The sequence below is a fragment of the Rutidosis leptorrhynchoides genome, chromosome 3, assembly GCF_046630445.1.
Source record: "Rutidosis leptorrhynchoides isolate AG116_Rl617_1_P2 chromosome 3, CSIRO_AGI_Rlap_v1, whole genome shotgun sequence".
Taxonomy (NCBI): Eukaryota; Viridiplantae; Streptophyta; class Magnoliopsida; order Asterales; family Asteraceae; genus Rutidosis; species Rutidosis leptorrhynchoides.
The window spans coordinates 665638251-665658215 of NC_092335.1; the positions used below are offsets into that span (position 1 = coordinate 665638251).

General features: G+C 30.0%; 1 protein-coding gene across 1 annotated transcript; it reads right to left on the bottom strand.

Annotated features, from left to right (window-relative positions):
- Positions 1 to 13735: 13735 nt before the first annotated feature.
- On the bottom strand, positions 13736 to 18322 carry LOC139899291 (uncharacterized). The gene is made up of 4 exons (XM_071882114.1): positions 18179 to 18322; positions 16761 to 17855; positions 16266 to 16464; positions 13736 to 14575 (listed from the first exon to the last, which is right to left on the bottom strand). The coding sequence occupies exons 1-4, from the start codon at positions 18320 to 18322 to the stop codon at positions 14016 to 14018; spliced, it is 1998 nt and encodes a 665-aa protein (XP_071738215.1). The 3' UTR covers positions 13736 to 14015.
- Positions 18323 to 19965: the final 1643 nt, after the last annotated feature.

A 19965-nucleotide genomic window follows, 5' to 3' on the forward strand; every position in this document is an offset into this window, starting at 1 on the left:
TAATATGGTGGAATATGAAAGGTTCCCCGGTAACAATAAAAGAGCACGCATATATATCAAAGTTATAATAAGATTGTTTAGAACGAAAAGTCGAAATTGTCTTGCTGAAGCTGTGATAAAATTTACTACGTTGAAAGGAATTACTAAGTTATTTTTGGGTAATAATAACACTAAAGGAATTAATACAGCTATATGTTAAACGTTTACTCAGTTTCCGAGAGTTTTCAGATGCATAACTATATGCATCAATCTTTTCTTTCGTAGATGAAGTGCGGTTGGTTCGTCCTCTCGATTGAGGAGTTTTTAAGAATCATGAAAGGTTTGAACGCAGATTATAATTGTCAAGATACAAATGAGGTTTAAGATGAAATCAAGTGGCAAACTTGAAGAATTGTTTAGTTTCATATGTTATAATCAATATTTTAATTCATTTTTAATTGTCAAATGTTGATAGTCCAATAATCGGTTTATATATATACAATCTTAGAATTTTCCCACGACGTATTGTATACGTATTGTCTTTGCATCAACCCAGAGACGTATTGTATACGTATTGTCTTAGAATTAACTAAGACGTATTGTGTACGTATTGTCTTAAGATTTATCAAAACGTATTGTATACTTATTGTATTAGGATGTACCAAGAATATTATTATACATATATACAATTACAGAATTCGTGTACATGTCTCAGACTCGATCACAACTCAAGGTATATATATTATTGTAGAATCAACCTCAACCCTGTATAGTGAACTTGAACATTACAGCATATAGAGTGTCTATGGTTATTCCAAATAATATATATACATGCGTCGATATGATATGTCAAAACTTTGTATACGTGTCCCAGTATTTAAAGTGCGTAAAATAAATAACAGAAATTAAATGACGATAAATAAAATTGCGAGAATATAAATTGTGATAATTAAATTGAGGTAAATAAAATGTAACCAGTTAGCTAGGAACAGTTAGCGTGGATTCTTAAAAATGTTTCAATTAGTTAATTCGTTTGTTTCTAACAAATTTTATTTAGTTTAATGTTTTCTTCATTATGCCACTTGTTGGATTCTGAGAAGTCAAAATCTAATTATGAAATTGAATGAAAATGGTTACTATGTGGTGAACGGATTCATATAGCTATGGATGTGAGTAGGATAGTAATGACTGTTGAATCAGATTCGAAGAATGTACAATACAACTTATTAATGTGAAATTTAAATATTCCTTGAGTATTACCTACCCGTTAAAATATTTTCATCATTAACAGTTTGTACAAAAGAAATTTTAATTACAATCTTTATGAAAACATATATACATATATATTTTCTTCAGATGTAATCATAGATTTAATGAATTAATATGATATTAAACTCATATGATTTTCGGTTTGAGCTAGAATAAGTAATCTCTAAGACTATTAGAAACTACATATTCTTCGCAGAATATTAATGAAGTTATGGGTCGATACTTCATTGTTAACTATTACATATTCTTCACAGAATATTAATGAAGTTATGGATCAATGCTTCATCGGTTATTGTTGTTGGTACTCCTTGGTATCTATGGTGTGTATGATGTGGATGTTCGTGGGACAGATTGTGATGTTGAGGTGTGAGATGCGGATGTTGTTGTTAGTGGTATTGGTGATGATGCTATTGCTGAAGCTGGTAAGTTTTGCACCACGTTTTCTAAATTGATTACTCGAGCGCGAAGCTCGTTGACTTCTTCTATTATTCCGGGATGATTGTCGGTCGGAACGAGTGGATGAATAAGGTGTATGATTGTGGATAGAATATAATCGTGTCGAGATAATCTAGAAATGAGGCTGAAAACGGTGTTTCAGATAGGTTTGCCGGTAAGTGCTTCAGGTTCTTTGACAAGAGGTGAATTCGGTCGATGGAATGATTTTCGGATATCGGATGATATTCCAATTACATAGAATACCTAAATATAGTACAGGAGATCCCGTAGATTACGAAGAGAATTAAGGAAACGTATCAGACAAGATTTAATGTGATGGGATGTGAATTTGTCTGTACATCATCTATGCAATAATTGCAATAAGACGTATCGAGACTGAAAATGATAGGTAGATACTTTTCGACAAAGAACGGTAAGCAAAACTTTTGACATGCAGACCAGGTTCAAGTCCGGACCTATTAATATAACCTAACCAGTACTAGGCCGAAGTCCAGACTTACTAATGCATCCTAACAACTCTAGTTAGACACACTAATGCAAGACCTGGTTCGCTACGACCACCGCTCTGATACCAACTGTGATGACCCGTCCTAATCCATCCGGACGAAGTCCATATCGATTATAAACGATTCATAACTGTTGATTACATCGCGAGGTACTTGACCTCTATATGATACAATTTTACAAACATTGCATTAGTTTTTAAAAAGACAATCTTTCATTACATCGAAAGTTGACGACATGCATACCATCTCATAATATATTCAACTATAATTGACTTAATAATAATCTTGATGAACTCAACGACTCGAATGCAACGTATTTGGAAATATGTCATGAATGACTCCAAGTGATATCTCTAAAATGAGCAAATGCACAGCGGAAGGTTTCTTAATACCTGAGAATAAACATGCTTTAAAGTGTCAACCAAAAGATTGGTGAGTTCATAGGTTTAAGTTCTATATAGTAATCATAATATTTAATAAGCCACAAGATTTCATTTAATTAAATGCGCAGGATCATTACAACTGCAAAAATCATTCATACGTTGAGTCGCCTGGTAACCGACCTTAACATAGAGCGCTTAAGATATCTGGCATCATACATTCCACTATTCAAATGTATGACAAGAACCCTTCGAAGAACTAAAGCATTTCCACTATTCGAAAATGGGGGTGGTTGGTGCCCGTAGATCTACCTTTAGGATTCGCGTCAATTAGTGTTTTTCACTAATTCTTAGGTTACCAAGCATAATAATAATAAGTACAGATATCTGGTATAACAAAACAATCGTAGAATGTAGTTTCATGAACTTGTGCTTATTGTGTAAAACATTTATAAAAGCAACGCATGTATTCTCAGTCCCAAAAATATATATTGCAAAAGCATTTAAAAATGGAGCAAATGAAACTCACCATACTGTATTTTGTAGTAAAAATACATATGACTATATTGAGCAATGCAGGGTTGACCTCGGATTCACGAACCTATATCATTTGTATATTTATTAATATTCATGGTTATAATTGAACACATATATACATAAATGTATTAGTTATATCATTTTTATGTTCATAATATATATATATATATATATATATATATATATATATATATATATGTTTTATATGTTCCTTTGTATATAAAATATTAAATTTTTTATGTTATATGTGTTAAATATATATATTTATGTTTGTATTTCATTTGTTTATCAAAACAGTAGTTCTATTATACTAAGTTAATATTAGTAAAAAAAATAATGATAATAACATTAATAATATACATATGTTAATAATAACCTTATTAGTGATAATAACAATGATATTAATAATAATACTTGTAAAAATATTAATTTTACTATTTATGATAGTTATTAATGATTTACGAATAATAATAATAATAATAATAATAACTTTATTAAAATTGATAATATTAATAAAAATAATGATATTGTTAATAATGATACATTTGTTAATAATAATCATAACAATCTTAATAACTATAACAATGATAGTAATACTGGTATTAAGGAAAATAAAACTGTTAATTTAAATACTATTGTTAGTAATAAAAACAATACTTTTATTTATCATTTTAATACTAATGATAATAATTTTAATAGTAATAATAATAATAATAATAATAATAACATTCCTAATAATAATGTTAATAATAATGATACTTATCATATCAAGAACACTAATAATAATAATAATAATTAATATTAACAACATTAACAATAATAATAATAATAATAATAATAATAATAATAATAATAATAATAATAATAATAATAATAATAATAATAATAATAATAATAATAATAATAATAATAATAATAATAATAATAATAATAATAATAATAATGATAATATTAAAACAAATAAAAAGACTACCTTATAGGGCTTTGTAAAAAAAAATGTTCCAGCCTAGGATTGAACTTAAGATCCCTTGCTAACCCGCAAACACCCTAAACCAACGAACCATCTGCTTTTTATCTGTTTTAATCCTGACTAAAATTCTTATAACCTGTTTTACTCGTACTCATCTTCTTTATCAATTTATAAATCAACCATGGATCAAATCTAACTCATAACTAGTTTCTTATATAATTTTAGGATTAGCCAATTAAACAGAACGATCCTCTAGTCGACTTAATTCAAAAGAATAAAAAAAAATTGCACAGAGTGCTTTCTTGCTGTGCGACGGTAGTAAAGAGAAAAAAAATTAAGTTTAATTTCGCAATCGTTGTAGACCAAACTCTCAACATGAAATAGTTTGTAAATCGTATATAGAAACTATTGGCATCGTCAATTGGACTGGAAACAACCAAACGAATTCAAATTTTGCGATGAACGATTCGTTTGACTTTTTGAAACAAAAATTTGACTCGAAAATTAAAGCTCGATATTAAGAATTGAGAGTTAAGATTTTGAAGATAGATTCAAAGAAAGATTTCTAACCTTTCTGCATTTTTACTTTTTGATAATTGTTTCAAATTTTGAGCTTTTGATTAAAAGCTAAGGCGACAGAGGTGATAAGCTTTTTTCTAATTTTTCTGTTTTAATTTTATCAAATAGCAATAGATAAAATCAGTGAATGATTGGTAATACCAGTGGAAATCGAATTATAAAGGCAAGAATAAAATTCGATCAATTTTTGTTTGTAGGGTTCATGTGTCGAGTAGAAGAGGGTCACGGGTAAGCAGAGAAAAATAAATAAAGGTGAAGATGATAGTGAGGTATACCCATTCTATTACTCATATATCTGTTATTATATATATAAATTAATATTAATAAATATACTTATAATAAATATATAAATATTCTAAAGCTAATAATAATGAGAATAATGATAATAACATTACTAATACAAATAATAATAATAATAATTATATGTGTTAAAAATAATTACTAATCAAATGATAATAATATTAATTTTATAAATATTTTATTTTCTAATAATCATAATGATCATGTGTGTAAATAAAAAATAAATAAAGTACCAGTAGTCCTTAATAATAATAATAATACCAAATAATGCAGGGTAATAGAAAATATTGATATGATAATGTTAATACTAAAGATCATGAAAACTTTAAATAAAAAGATAGGTTTAATAATTATAAATAAAACTGATAAACATAATAAGAATGATAATAATAGTACTATCAATGATACTGCTAATTATAATAATATTATTAATGTTAAAAATAACAATTTTAACTATCAAATTTCATACCTATATTTTATGTATAATATTATTATTGATTTTACTAACAACTTTTATTTTAATAAAAGTAATAATATTAATAGTATTTTAATTTGCAGTTAAATTTAATATATTAATATTATACATTATTAATCGTGTATATTTTAACAATTATTCATATATATAACATATAATAGTTAAATCTTTTATATACATATCCAAATAACTATTTATAGAAGTCACATACACTTATATATAGTTTTATTTTAATAATCACATTATTACCTTGTATAATATATTACTTATTTAATTATAATGATTTAGTTACACTTTAGTATTTTCAATACTATATTGATCTTTATATATATATATATATATATATATATATATATATATATATATATATATATATATATATATATATATATGTATGTATGTATGTATTTACTTGTCTATTTACACACAATTGTTCGTGAATCATCGGGAATAGTCATAGGTTAAATGAATGTATCAAACATAGTTCAAAGTTTTTAAGACTTCAACATTACAGACTTTGCTTATCGTATCGAGATCATATTAAATTAAGTTTAAATTTGGTCGAAAATTTCCGAGTTGTCACAGTACCTACCCGTTAAAGAAATTCCGTCCCGAAATTTGAGTGAGATGGTTATGGCTAACAATAAAAATGTTTTCATGACGAATATGAGTTGATAAATAGAGTTTTATTACCATGGAGTAATATGGATAAAACAATTCGTTTATGCGAAGCGTACGAGCGAAGCTATCTCAAAATAGTGAAATGAAGAAAATAAGTTTCGTCATAAGTTTTGACGTAGTCATGGTTGAATTTAGAAAATAAGGTGTGTCTTAACCTTTTGACGTTGTCATGGTTGAATTTCGGAATTCAAGGGATTTAAAGAAAATCTTCGAAATTCGAAAGATTTGATTCTTCGGCGAATACGGAAAATTAAGATTCTCTAATTAAATGCGGAGATCTGCCTTGATTTTTCTATCATATATTTCACTATAAATTAACTTCTTCCATTCCGTTACTTTTACCATTCCTATACCCAATTCCCAAATTCAAAAGTTTATGAAAATGCTAAATCCAGTTCTGATCCTTGTCATTATCCTTACTATCACAACCATCATTCTCCTTTTTCAACTTCCACCAGAGGAATCTGCTTACTTCTACTTTGCCCTTGGGGTTATAGTGCTTTTAATCCTCCTGTGTCTTTATGTTGCTATAAACATTGATATACACGGTTTGTAATTTATGTGTTGTTATCGGGCTTTATATCTTCCCTTATACTTCGAAGTCCTTGCTTCTGTTTTCTATAATCTTTGTCATCCCCAGTTAATACTTTCCCCTATTTGCTGCGATTTATACTCCAATTTCTATTTCGGAGCTTTGCCCCTTCGTTTCTTCTTCTTGCGATTGGGTATCTCTTGTAATGGTCCAAAATTCGTAGATTTAAGTTTCAGGATGAACATTGTTAATGTTCTAAGAAAGAAACGGTAATAGCACAAGTTGACTTGTCAAATTACCAGAATTCAAGGAAAGATAGGACTATCAAGAAAAATATGTTCTTGATATGTTTATAGATTAGACAGAACGTAAGAGTCGTGTAACATGGCACATGATGACGTTATGATCTGTGAATCATCACGTTCCATTTAGAAACTCAGCATGACTTAATGTAATATAATCATGTTGATCAAGTGTCATTATATTATACTAACTCATGCATCAGTTCCCAACACTACTTCAAAATCATTCATATTTTAAGCTCGATAGTTTTACAGAAATTTCCAATGTAATGTGTTACAGATAGCACGAGGAGGTATATAATTTCGGACGAGAATATTTATGAAAATATCTTCCGAAATATCGGAGATATTTATGATGATATTTTGGGATTTCTAAGTTCGATGGTTGATGAATAAAGATTTTTCGCAAGATTTTAACATGACTTCGGAGCAAGATATTCTCTAAAGATTTCATCGGATCCAGAATTACCTGGATTCTTTGAATGTAGGGTTTGGTCCTTGTATTTGTCCTTGGTCTCCTTCATAGTTCGCTCAATCTGTTTTTCAGTACCAAATTTTCTATCGAGCGTTCCTAACACTCCTTTCTTTAACATCAAACTTTCAGTACCAAATTTATATATATAAATCAATATTAATAAATATAATTATAATAAATATATAAATATTCTAAAGCTAATAATAATGAGAATAATGATAATAACATTACTAATACAAATAATAATAATAATAATTATATGTGTTAAAAATAATTACTAATCAAATGATAATAATATTAATTTTATAAATATTTTATTTTCTAATAATCATAATGATCATGTGTGTAAATAAAAAAAAATAAAGTACCAGTAGTCCTTAATAATAATAATAATAATACCAAATAATGCAGGGTAATAGAAAATATTGATATGATAATGTTAATACTAAAGATCATGAAAACTTTAAATAAAAAGATAGGTTTAATAATTATAAATAAAACTGATAAACATAATAAGAATGATAATAATAGTACTATCAATGATACTGCTAATTATAATAATATTATTAATGTTAAAAATAACAATTTTTACCTATCAAATTTCATACCTATATATTATGTATAATACTATTATTGATTTTACTAACAACTTTTATTTTAATAAAAGTAATAATATTAACAGTATTTTAATTTGCAGTTAAATTTAATATATTAATATTATACATTATTAATCGTGTATATTTTAACAATTATTCATATATATAACATATAATAGTTAAATCTTTTATATACATATCTAAATAACTATTTATAAAAGTCACATACACTTATATATAGTTTTATTTTAATAATCACATTATTACCTTGTATAATATATTACTTATTTAATTATAATGATTTAGTTACACTTTAGTATTTTCAATACTATATTGATCTTTATATATATATATATATATATATATATATATGTGTGTGTGTGTGTGTGTGTGTGTGTGTGTGTGTGTGTATTTACTTGTCTATTTACACACAATTGTTCGTGAATCGTCGAAAATAGTCATAGGTTAAATGAATGTATCAAACATAGTTCAAAGTTTTTAAGACTTCAACATTACAGACTTTGCTTATCGTGTCGAGATCATATGAAATTAAGTTTAAATTTGATCGGAAATTTCCGGGTTGTCACAAGAATCTTGAGCAGAAGAAGAAATCAAGAAAAAAAAATAAAGCTGATCACGATGTCTAACTGAATTCGATTCTTTCTTTGATTAATATCTAACAATCTTTGTATCTTACTGAATTATTATATCTGATTTTGCTTCTAGCAGATTTTGTTGTGTATCTATGATTTAATTTGATTCGTATCCAATTCAGAGACAGAAAACAAAATCCATACAGTTTGATGGTAACATGAAACTGATTCGTACATATTTTTCTTTTTCTTTTCAGTTTTTATAAATTATAAATAATATAAATGTATTAGTAATAATAATAATTATAATACTAATTAATAATAATTATATTATTAATAATAATCATATTATTATTTATAAGATAATAATTATATATTTAAAAAAAATACTGATAATAATAATATAATGATATTTCTAATAGCAATAATGATAATTTCAATAAGTTTACTAATAATTAAAAATAATAAAAATGATAATAATAATAATATTACTTACTATTGATATTAATAATAATAGTAATAATGAAAGTAGTAATACTAATATTTGTTATAACATTTATATTTTAACTTGTAATAAAATTTAATATATTAACCTTTCATAAATAATATTAATTATGTAATACTTATTTTATATTTACATATATATATATATATATATATATATATATACATATTTATTTACAAACAATTGTTCGTGAATCTTAGGGAGTGGTCGAAGTTAAATGAATGCAAGAAAAGAGTTCAAAAATTTCTAGACTCAGGATAACAGACTTAGCTTATCGTGTCAAAATATTATATAGTATCGAGAGTTTGGTTTAAAATTAGTCGAAAATTTCCGGGTCATTACATAATAGTTCTCTTGAAAAATTGCATTGTAGGAGCAAGATTGAAGAGAGCTACCTAAGTGGACATGAAGTTGAGCCGCTTCAAGAAAGCTTTGGACTTAGTTTTCTATATGTTCATGATTGAATTGGGACACATGGCTCCTAATAGTGTCAAGTTTGTATTGTTAGAGATTATGAAACTAGTGTGTATATTATCGACAGGTTTTCAAATGAATTGACGGGTTCAAACTATTAGAGCACTCTGATTTTCGAATTCTTGCACGTGTAATATACTATGTGTAAATTCAATCCATGTGACGTTTACACTTATGCATTAGTTTCTAATTGTTGGTATTTTAGTAATCAATGATCATACTAAAATGGGGGGATTTGTTGGTGATTTTAGCATGATCCAACATACATTTTAGGGATTGGATTACTATGTTGAAAGTGTTTTCGAACCATTGATACGTTACACAAATTTGAAGAGTGTGGAGTACGCGTTCGTAAAACATGAGGTGGTTTGAGGTATTATTTTGGACTTGAAAATAATATCTGGAACTTAAGGAATGCGAAACGCGACTTGAAAGAATGCGAAACGCGAATTGAAAGGCAAAACACACTTGAAAATAAGCTTAAACTTAATTTTGGTGTGCAGTAGCTTTAAGCCGCAGCGCGGCTCCTGGGCCCGCGACGCGGCTTAAGGCATGATTTCAAGGTCGAGAGTTTTTGCATGTTTGAAAGTGTTTTGCTTTATTAGCCCGCGGCGCAGCTCCTGGACCCGCGGCGCGGCTTAACACTGAACTCGCTGAAAAGGTGTCTTTTCAACCCAAAAGGCACATATGAACCCCAAACGTTTTGGGGTTGTTCCAGGGCATTTAAACTGCGTTTTTACATGTTTTTAGACCATTTTAAGTCTAAATACATGAATATAAACTTCCAAGTCACTAATGGGTATGAATCAAAGGTTGTGACTTTTCAAGAAACCTTTTGACCCATTATAAATACACCCTTTGTGTATTTGAAAAAGGTTCCAGATTTTTGAATTTTTACACACACTTTCAACTTAAACAATTAGAACATAAATCTCTGCAATTGTTTTGATTGTTTTCTTTTAGCCAAAACAACGATGTAGTATTTGTCTTATCCCAATCGAAACTTCGTGTAACCCGTGGTCACTGTTGTAAATCTCCCGAGATCTCCCCCGAGATCTCGTTTTTAGAAGGCAACCGAGACGAGATGTTTATCTCCCGAGATTTCTCGGTCAACGGGGTCAAACTTAGTCAAAGCTATGATTTCTCGAATTTTCTTGCTAACTTGTAAGATTTTCTTGTAAAATTCGTAATGTCTAAGATTTTCTCGCTCATTTCTCGGATATTTTTGTAAAATCTCTAAAAACGTATATAAATATACATATATTTATGTTTTTATGTATATTTTTATTATAAAAACTATAAAGTCAACGTAAGTCAACGTCCGAGATTTCCTCGAGATTATTCCGAGATGCTGAGATCTCCTTAAAAAAGTTCAAACGAGATCTCCCCGAGATCCGAATTCTCCAACCTTGCCCGTGGCTAATAGGATCGAAATATTCAATTAGGAAAGTGTTCACACGATTCAAAGATCAATCCGGAGTCAGTTCCGTTTCAGGCACGAAGGTTTATTTACAATCCAAGTTCATAACATTTACCAAGTGTTTAACTTAACTGGTAGTGACTAACGATTGTTTAATCCTGGGACCATTCGTGATTTATGTTAAAAAGTTGGGACCAAACGTGATCGTTTTAAACGTTAGTCCCTATTTTGATTTCTGGTACAAAGTTTGGGGACCAACCATGAATTTTTTTTCAAAGTTGGCTATATAACCTTTGTATCGTCAATCAATTCTAGTTGTATTTTGAATTCCATATATACTAAGTTATGATAGATGAGCTTAGCATATCAGTCTAGTATATTTCATTTCATTTTCTACATTTGATTTAGATATATAGTTATTCATTTTTCATATAAATAGAAAGGTTTTTAATTCTTAAGTTACTTCAGAAGAACGAATTTTTATTTATTCACATGTACGTGAGAGAACTAAGATATAAGTGAACCAATTCTGACACTTTTATGTTCACCTCAAAATATGACTCTAGGATGTGTTTGACATACCAAATATAAAAGCTTATGAAAAGTTACGAGAGTTTATAGGGCTTGAGCTGCCTTACAATTTTATTAAGTTACAATTCATAAACTTTATTTGGTAGGTCACAAAAAATAGAGCTTATACTTTCGAAAATAAGGCTCTGTTTAGCTCACGAAATCTAATGGGATGCTGGTGGAATTAGAATTGAATTTAGACACGAGCGTGTCTAAATCTCAATTCCAATTCAGCCGGAATCTCATTGGATTTCGTGAGCCAAACGGGGCTTAAGCTGAGCTTAAAAATATGTTGCTTATAAGTACCTTACTGAAAAAAGTAGATCGAGCTTATGAAATTTAAAATTATCTAAAAGCCCTTAGTTTAGTTATTTTATATGCATTATTTAGTTGTTCTTTTATTCATTTTACACATATATGCTCTACGTCTCTACGTACATCAAACAATTATAAAAAATAATTTGTTCCAACTTCCAACATAAAAAATAAGTTTCAACTTCGGAGTTTAGCTATAAGCTCTTGCTACTCCTATAAGCTACTTTCGTGCAAACTCATCCTGGTGAAGTTTGAACTCGAAATCTTTTTTGAAAATATTATTATTATTATTATATCTCTTTATAGTGTAAGCATATGAAAAGGTAAAAGGATTTTATAGTGTAAGCATATGAATAAGTAAAAGGAAGTGTAGCTTCCACGATGCTTTTCCAACATTGCATGTTACTCATCTTTGCTCTTCTTCCTTAGACTGTTTCTAACCCTGACGGTGATGTCAAAGGCAAGTTATGTATTTTTTGGTGATTTGACAAGGTCGAGAGATGAAGTTAAATAAAGGAGAGTGTCAAATTTAAGGGTTAAATTTGTGAATGGGTGATGTACAATTTTATTGGTAGTTGTATATATAATTTATTAATTAATAATATATAAAAATAAGTGTTAAAATCTGATTGGCTGAAAAATAGTTGAAACCACCGTCAACTTTTAGACTGACGCCCCGGGCGTCAAATTTTGACGCCGCGTTAGGGGCGTCAAGGACGTCAAAAAATTGCCAAATGGGATGACTAACGCTGCGTTGGGATCAGTCTTATTAACTCTGATGTATAAATTGGGCCTACTAGAAGTGAAGATCCACATAGGGAATTTGTAAATTTATCATTGTCTCTTACTATAGGGTTAAAAAAGAATGATTTTGGGAATCTCAAACTCTTTCCATATTTCACATTCATAAATACTGTTGTATAATTGTCTCTTAAGTTTTAGTCATTTAGTTATTGGTAATAATCAGTGTCTTTTTGGTATGTGAAAAGTATAACATGAACTATACTTCAATTTTGAGGTAACTATAAGATATACTTTATTTACCTTTACATTAAGTATAAATATTGTACTAATACTCCAAACTCTTGGCGAATCACATTACAATCCATTTTGTTTTAATGAGGTACCCCTCTGGTAATAATGTAATTTAGCAAGAACTAAGTATCAAATCACTAGTTAAAACTTTATACATAGTAGTTTTTTTTTTTAAGTTTTAAGAGTTGTTACCCTAAAGTTCGTTCGTGATGGGCGACTTCAGCCACCCATCGCAAGCTATACCATATGCACGGTCTAGTGATCGGTAACTACTAGTGAGATTTGTAGTAATTATGATTTCTTGTAATGTAAATTAAGATAAGATTTAACGTTTTTTTTGGGTGATTTTAGTGTTATAATAATAATATTAGGTAATTGAGATTTACTTGAAAACAAAAGTTATCTACTACTAAATAATACTCAACGATGAGTTTGGAGAGTATAATATGCATGCCCGAAAGAATTTACTAGATACCGTCGTCGAAATAGTGGGGGTTAAAGGGGTAGTGCCCCTTGTGGGATTCAAGGGGTGCCCCTTTACAGCCTTACAAGGTATAAGGGGTAGCGCCTCTGGTTGCATCCGAATTAATCTGTTGTTGCTTTATTCTGAAAATTACAAAAACACACATGTAGTCTCTAATATCGGATATTTAAGTATTTAACCATTCAAAATCTAATCGAATTACCATACCCTCTTTTCAAACATTTTTCTCTTAGATACATGTTTAACATCATGAATCATGACATAAAAAAGAAAGTGAACACAATGCAGCTTTTTCTCTCTTAACACTCAACTTCCCTTGGTAGACCATTTTTAAAGATACCATAATAATGAATCATTTCACGTGTCACACGTCCCCATTAAACCTAACCTCAAAACCCCTCAAAACTTACCACTTTATAATTATGCCCCTCAAAAATCGTTGTTCCTTTTACATGTGGATATCATCTCAACAAAACTTCATCTTGACCCATTACATGTGACACACTTTTTCTAGTGTAAAAATCATATACAAAATACAAGGAAAACTACGGAACTCTTTCTCACTACTTATTTTGTCCACTTCTAAAAAACTAGTCTCCTTTGAGTCCTCAAGAACGTACGTTTGCTCGAAAATTCATCGAAATCTATGATCGCATCACTCACTAATTCCTTGAAGATCATTAGCTCGATTTCTAGTATTGCGTCCGATGTCTCAATTGGATGATCTCCCCAACCATTGACCGATGCAACTAGATCTTTCTTTAAAACAATGCTAATCAAATCTAGTAAACCATCACCAACATTGTTTATATCTCGAATCTTCTTAAATTCGAACCAAATATGTTTAATTGACGAACCACGAGATGCCTTCCACGGTGGCAACTCATTATCTCGATCCAAAATTTCGAAGAGTACATCGAACACGAGTTTTCTATGTTGTTTTGAGACGTTTGACGTGTTTTTAGTATTGTAGAGGTCTTTTTCGACCGTGTAGAAAAGATTCGAGTCTTGTTGATGGTTTTGTGAGACTTTAAGTATTTCCGAAATGTATATGAAGTCGGAGTCATCTGAAAACAATTCTTCGTGTTTTGTTGATAACATTTGAGGGCTCGAACACTCATCAAAATCGACATTTGGTGCTGCTGATTCATACAAAAAAGTAACATAGAAAAATCCAAAATTAGTACTCCTGAAAGTTTTCCATTACCATTACGGAGTACTTGTTATTTATGAAAAGCCGCATTGTACCAATGTTTTTATTTCAAAAATTAAATACACCAATTTTATTATATACCTATATATATTTTCACCACCGACATTAAGCATAGTTGCAACTTACAATACACTCGACCAATAAATATAAGTAAAATAAATAAATACTCAGTCTATCTCAAAATAATTGTTACTTAACTTTAGTTATGGGTATTGATATTTGATAATTCCACTTACAATTTTAATAAATTCAATATTATCATGTTTTACTAGTACGTACAATACAACTACTCAATGCATGAGAGTAAGTGGATATATCAAATTAAAAGTGAATATATATCACTATTATTTTTGTTTGTGTTATATAATATTTGAATAAATTTATGCGAATTAATTGGGTTTTAAGTGTGTATTCATCGGTATAACTTTAACTAGCCATTAAACAGAAAAATTGAAGTTAAAGTTGAATTAAAAAAGTTTTCAAAAATAAAAATGAGATTGTTATTTTGAACGAAAGAGTAATAACAAATAGTAATAAACATAAGACTGATTATAATGGGGCGTCAAAAAAATCCGTCAAATGACATGGAATCCAATGTGGCACTAGTTTGACGCCCTTGACGCTTCTAACGGGGCGTCAGTCGAAATTTTGACGGAAGAGAGAAGGTGTGTCAAATATTTTTCAGCCAATCAGATTTCACCATTTATTTTCATATATTATTATTTAATATATTTTATACTCAACTACCAACAATATTTTACCACATCGCCCACCACATAATTTAAAACTCAAATTTGACATTTCCCTTTATAATACTTCACCACTTGACATTGTCACATCATCAAAAAGTACACTACTTGCCTACATCATAGTCGGGGTTGGAAACAGTCTAAGGATTATTTTTAGTGACAACTCACGAGGTGTCGTTAATGAGCTTAATTTTAATAATAACCGTGACTTTAAAAAATTTTATATGAACATTTTATATAATACTTGTATTAATGACGGGGCTTTCGTCAGAAACATTCTAAACCCCGTCGTTAACTTATAGCTATCACAAACTTATTATTTAAATTACTTTGATGAAGTGTGAAATAATTTTAAGTTGAGTTCTTTTACAAATTTTTTTCTTTAAAAAAAAACTGATAACAGATAATTCAATTTGAATCTTGACTTTGTCCTTTTGTTGTATCAAATACATTTATACATACTACAGAGTGTAACGTAGCTATCCGAAATTATCATTCTAGGACGAGTAATATTTTCGACAGTTTCTAATATACTGTAAAAGCTATAAAATACTCCGTAAGATTTTTACTAACAGCGTATAATATATGATGACGTGGCATTAAGAAAACCTAACTTATGTTAAACCATCTAAAATATTGACTCCTTTTCGTACCAAATACTCCGTATGTCACATATCAGTAACCAGCTAGATTAAGCATTTCATTTACGTAGATGACAGTGACTTGATATAACCAGCTAGATTACGCCACGTCGGCTAGTAAAACCAAACAGGGTCATCAAATGGTCTTGTCGGTAAGTATATAAAATAATAAGTCAAACATGTAAGTGTCATGTGAAAGTAATAAAAGATTTGTTTGTTTTGGGCATACCTTTAATGATATCAATGCTGTCTAAAGGAGATGTTGACACGTCCTTATCAAACCCATCCGAGTCAAGAACCGACACTGGACTCGGTATAATCGTACCCGAACTCGGTTGTGACTCGGTCATTTCCGCTATGCTATGAAGTAACTTGTCACATCTTTGCAACAAACTCTTTCCTTCTTTACATCCTTCCCATTTATATCTCTATCAAATAATAAACAAATAAATTATATAAACCGCATAATTAAGTTACCATTATAGGGTGATCAATCAATCTATACACCATAATAGCATTGTTAATTATCAACGTTTTTATATACTCTCTTCGTCTCAAAAAAACTGTCAAACCAACAATTATTCTGGGACAGATGAAGTCTGCTAATTTGATTGTTTATAAAGAAAACTATATAATAGAGATACCCTTAACGGACATAGCTAGTTATAGTTTTTGTATAACTAGCTACGCCCGTTAACAAAAAGCACATTCACAATTTTCATACCTCGGAATGGGTCGTAGAAGGTGTGCAAAGCTCGTTTTCAATGGAGTTTGACTCGTCTCTAACGATGTTTTTTACGAGTTTTTTCTTTGGAAGTCGATTCGTCCTTTTAGGTGAAATATTGGGCGAATTAATTGGCGAATTTTGTAATGAATCTATTGGTTGCTTTGCTCGTCTTTGGATCTCGATACTCAATGGTTTTCTTTTCACAATTGAATTACAACTCTTCAAGTTACTCTCGATTCGATTAGGCGACAAGTTTCCATTTCTCCCCGGATTCCTCTTGCGATTTTCACTAACAGTTTTACGCGTGGCTCGACTAGAATCATGTCCCGGTTTGATGAGAACAATGCTCGATTGATCACATCGTAAATTTCGCTCATACATGAAATTTCGTTGGTTGTTTCGTTTCAAAGGTGTATCAGAAGAATGTAAAAGACCTTTAAGTTGTAAAACTTCTAGAATTTGTTTCAATGTAGTTAGATCATTTGATTGTTCATCCATACTTATAGCTCGATTTCGCTCCGGATAGAAATCGTTTGAATCAAAGAAGCTTCTCGACTTCCACCCATTCGTTCTAGAACATTCCGACTTCAATGTATTTACGGATTCAACATTTTCATTAGTCTGCTTTTGTGATTGATTTGGAAGTTTCACTTGAAAGTTGTTCGTATCGATGTATTTCGAATGAACGACGTCTTTAGAAACCCGAGTTTCTGAAGCAGATCTTCGTAACTCGGGTTTCACAACATTCTGTGAAACTTCCTGATGAGGCGATGATAGCGACTCGAGTCCCATGAGCCTCGCTATGACACTAGGGGATCGCGTTTGCCTTTCGTCTCCATCAGCAATGGATGTAGTACTATTACTACTATCATTACTATTACTATTACTGTTACTACTTCCACATTCGGACGATTTATTTGAACTTTGTGCATCTTTTCGACGAATACTCCCTTTCGAATCCACTATCGCTCTACTATCGAGAGAATGTCGACCCATTTCTTTACCCGATTTTAACGATTTCAGTTTTCCATCCGCATTCTCACTCGGAGACGATTGAAAATCGTCTTGACTCGCCCCCGAACTCACTGTCTCCTGTTAAGTAATTAGTTCACCATCAGAATAAATGTATTAATGATACGTTATTTTATAAATTACATATGAATTAATATATTCTAAACACACAAATAAGTCGGCCTATATGAAAACCCTAGCTAATCTATAGTCTAATATCTATAGCTAACATTTTTTCATTATTTAAATATTCATACATATTCCAGTTTCACCACATTTTATTATCGTGGTACAAAAAATTGGTATGAACGAACACATAATAATAAACATATATGTAACATAATAACGAGGATATAGGTAGAACAATGTGACATAATATATATAGTTTAACGGCAAAAACTTACGGTGGTGGTGGGAGGAGGGAGGCGTTTGGTGGAATGAAGTCGTTTTCCGGCCAAAAAATGTTGACGGTCAAAGATCTGAAGAAAACCGGACATACAACCAATCTGTTTATTATTGTTATCACCATTATTAAGTAAACCGGTCATTTGTAAGAAATAAAAACCAAATATGTGTAATTGTTTTTTGGGGTAAGATTTAAAGGCTCACATTGATATTTTTGAGTGTAGAGTATTTGAGGTTTTATTGTTTAAAGGAAGGAAGGATGAAATGAAGCAAGTTGTTGTGAGGAGAGACGGAGGTGGGGTAGCCTTCTTACACGGATCAATTGAATATATATATATTTTTGTTTCATTGGTTTTATAAAATACTGTGTATGAAATTAAAATTTATAGCCATTCATATTCATAATAAAAAATTAATATGAAGAATAAAATGATGCTCCTGTTGAATGATAATTAAAAATTCACTACTTACACAACCATTTGGTCTTTTTTCTTGTTATAATTTGAACCTGTCAAACATATAAGTTAAGTTTTAATAGATGTCACACACTACTCCACTAGCCCCAATTTTTTTATTTTTACACAAGCATATATACGATTTAATAAACATGACTGCGAGTTCTTACATTTTACTGTCTCAAGTAAAACTTAAACCCCTACCCGCCAATTTTAAGGGTTCATTTCATACCATTAGCCTATATGAGCCTTTGGTTACACTATCCCCCAAATTAATAAATCATCTAATTTTTGTTATGTCATTGCATTTGACCCTAAAAAGTTGTTACTTTCGGACGTTTGATTTCAAAGTGGTAGTTTATGGTGACAAATACTCTTTTTGATCGGGCTAACACGATTAGTCTGAAATGTATGTTCAAAATTAACTTTCACATATTGTCTGTTGAAGTAATAATCTAGAAGGTTGCATGACAAATTCAATTTGATCACAACTTTCATATGGTTATCAAGTTGATTACAACTTTCATATAGTTGTCAATTTGATTACAATTACCATGTAGATGACAACTTGATTACAACTAGCATGTGGTTGTCAAATTGTATACAACTTCTTCATTTCCTAGTAATATAAATAGAGCATCATACATGCTCATTTATACATCCCAAAAATCACAAGTATTCTTGTATACTAAAAGAGTCTATAGAGAGTTAGTGAGTGTTAATCTCCTAATCACAAGAGATAGAAAAGATTGGTGCTTATCCTTGTAATTAGAGAGAAGTGTAATTCCTATTATTCTTATTAGTGAAACGTTTCTTTCCTTGCCCGTGGTTTTTACCCTATTGGGGTTTTCCACGTTAAATCTTGGTGTTCCTTTATTGTCTTTATTTCAAATATTACTAGCGGTTTGCTATAATTCGGTATCCCTTTTTACAACAAGTGGTATCAAGAGCTAGGTTCTTATATCTAGTGTGTATTATTTCTCAAAAAATAATATTGTCGAAAAGAAGATTGTAATTATAGCAATGTCTACGAAATTTGAAATTGAAAAGTTTAACGGGAGTAATTTCTCGTTATGGAAACTAAAGATGAAAGCTATCCTGAGAAAGGATAAGTGTTTAGCGACCATCAGTGAACGATCATCTGATCTCACTGATGAAAAATGGGAAGAAATGGACGGCCAGGCTATCGCAAATCTTCATCTGGCATTAGCAGATGGCGTTTTTTCTAGCATAGAAGAAAAGAAGACGGCGAAAGAGATTTGGGATCACCTCGTAAAATTGTACGAGACCAAATCACTCCACAATAAAAGATTCCTTAAAAGGAAACTCTA

What these genes read in the sequence shown, in the direction of transcription:
- LOC139899291 (XM_071882114.1), bottom strand. Translation starts at nt 18,322, where the DNA reads ATGACCGGTTTACTTAATAATGGTGATAACAATAATAAACAGATTGGT. An exon ending in TCCCTCCTCCCACCACCACC is followed by an intron (nt 17,856 to 18,178) that starts GTAAGTTTTTGC and finishes ATTACTTAACAG; the next exon opens with GAGACAGTGAGTTCGGGGGC. An exon ending in CTTCTACGACCCATTCCGAG is followed by an intron (nt 16,465 to 16,760) that starts GTATGAAAATTG and finishes ATTATTTGATAG; the next exon opens with AGATATAAATGGGAAGGATG.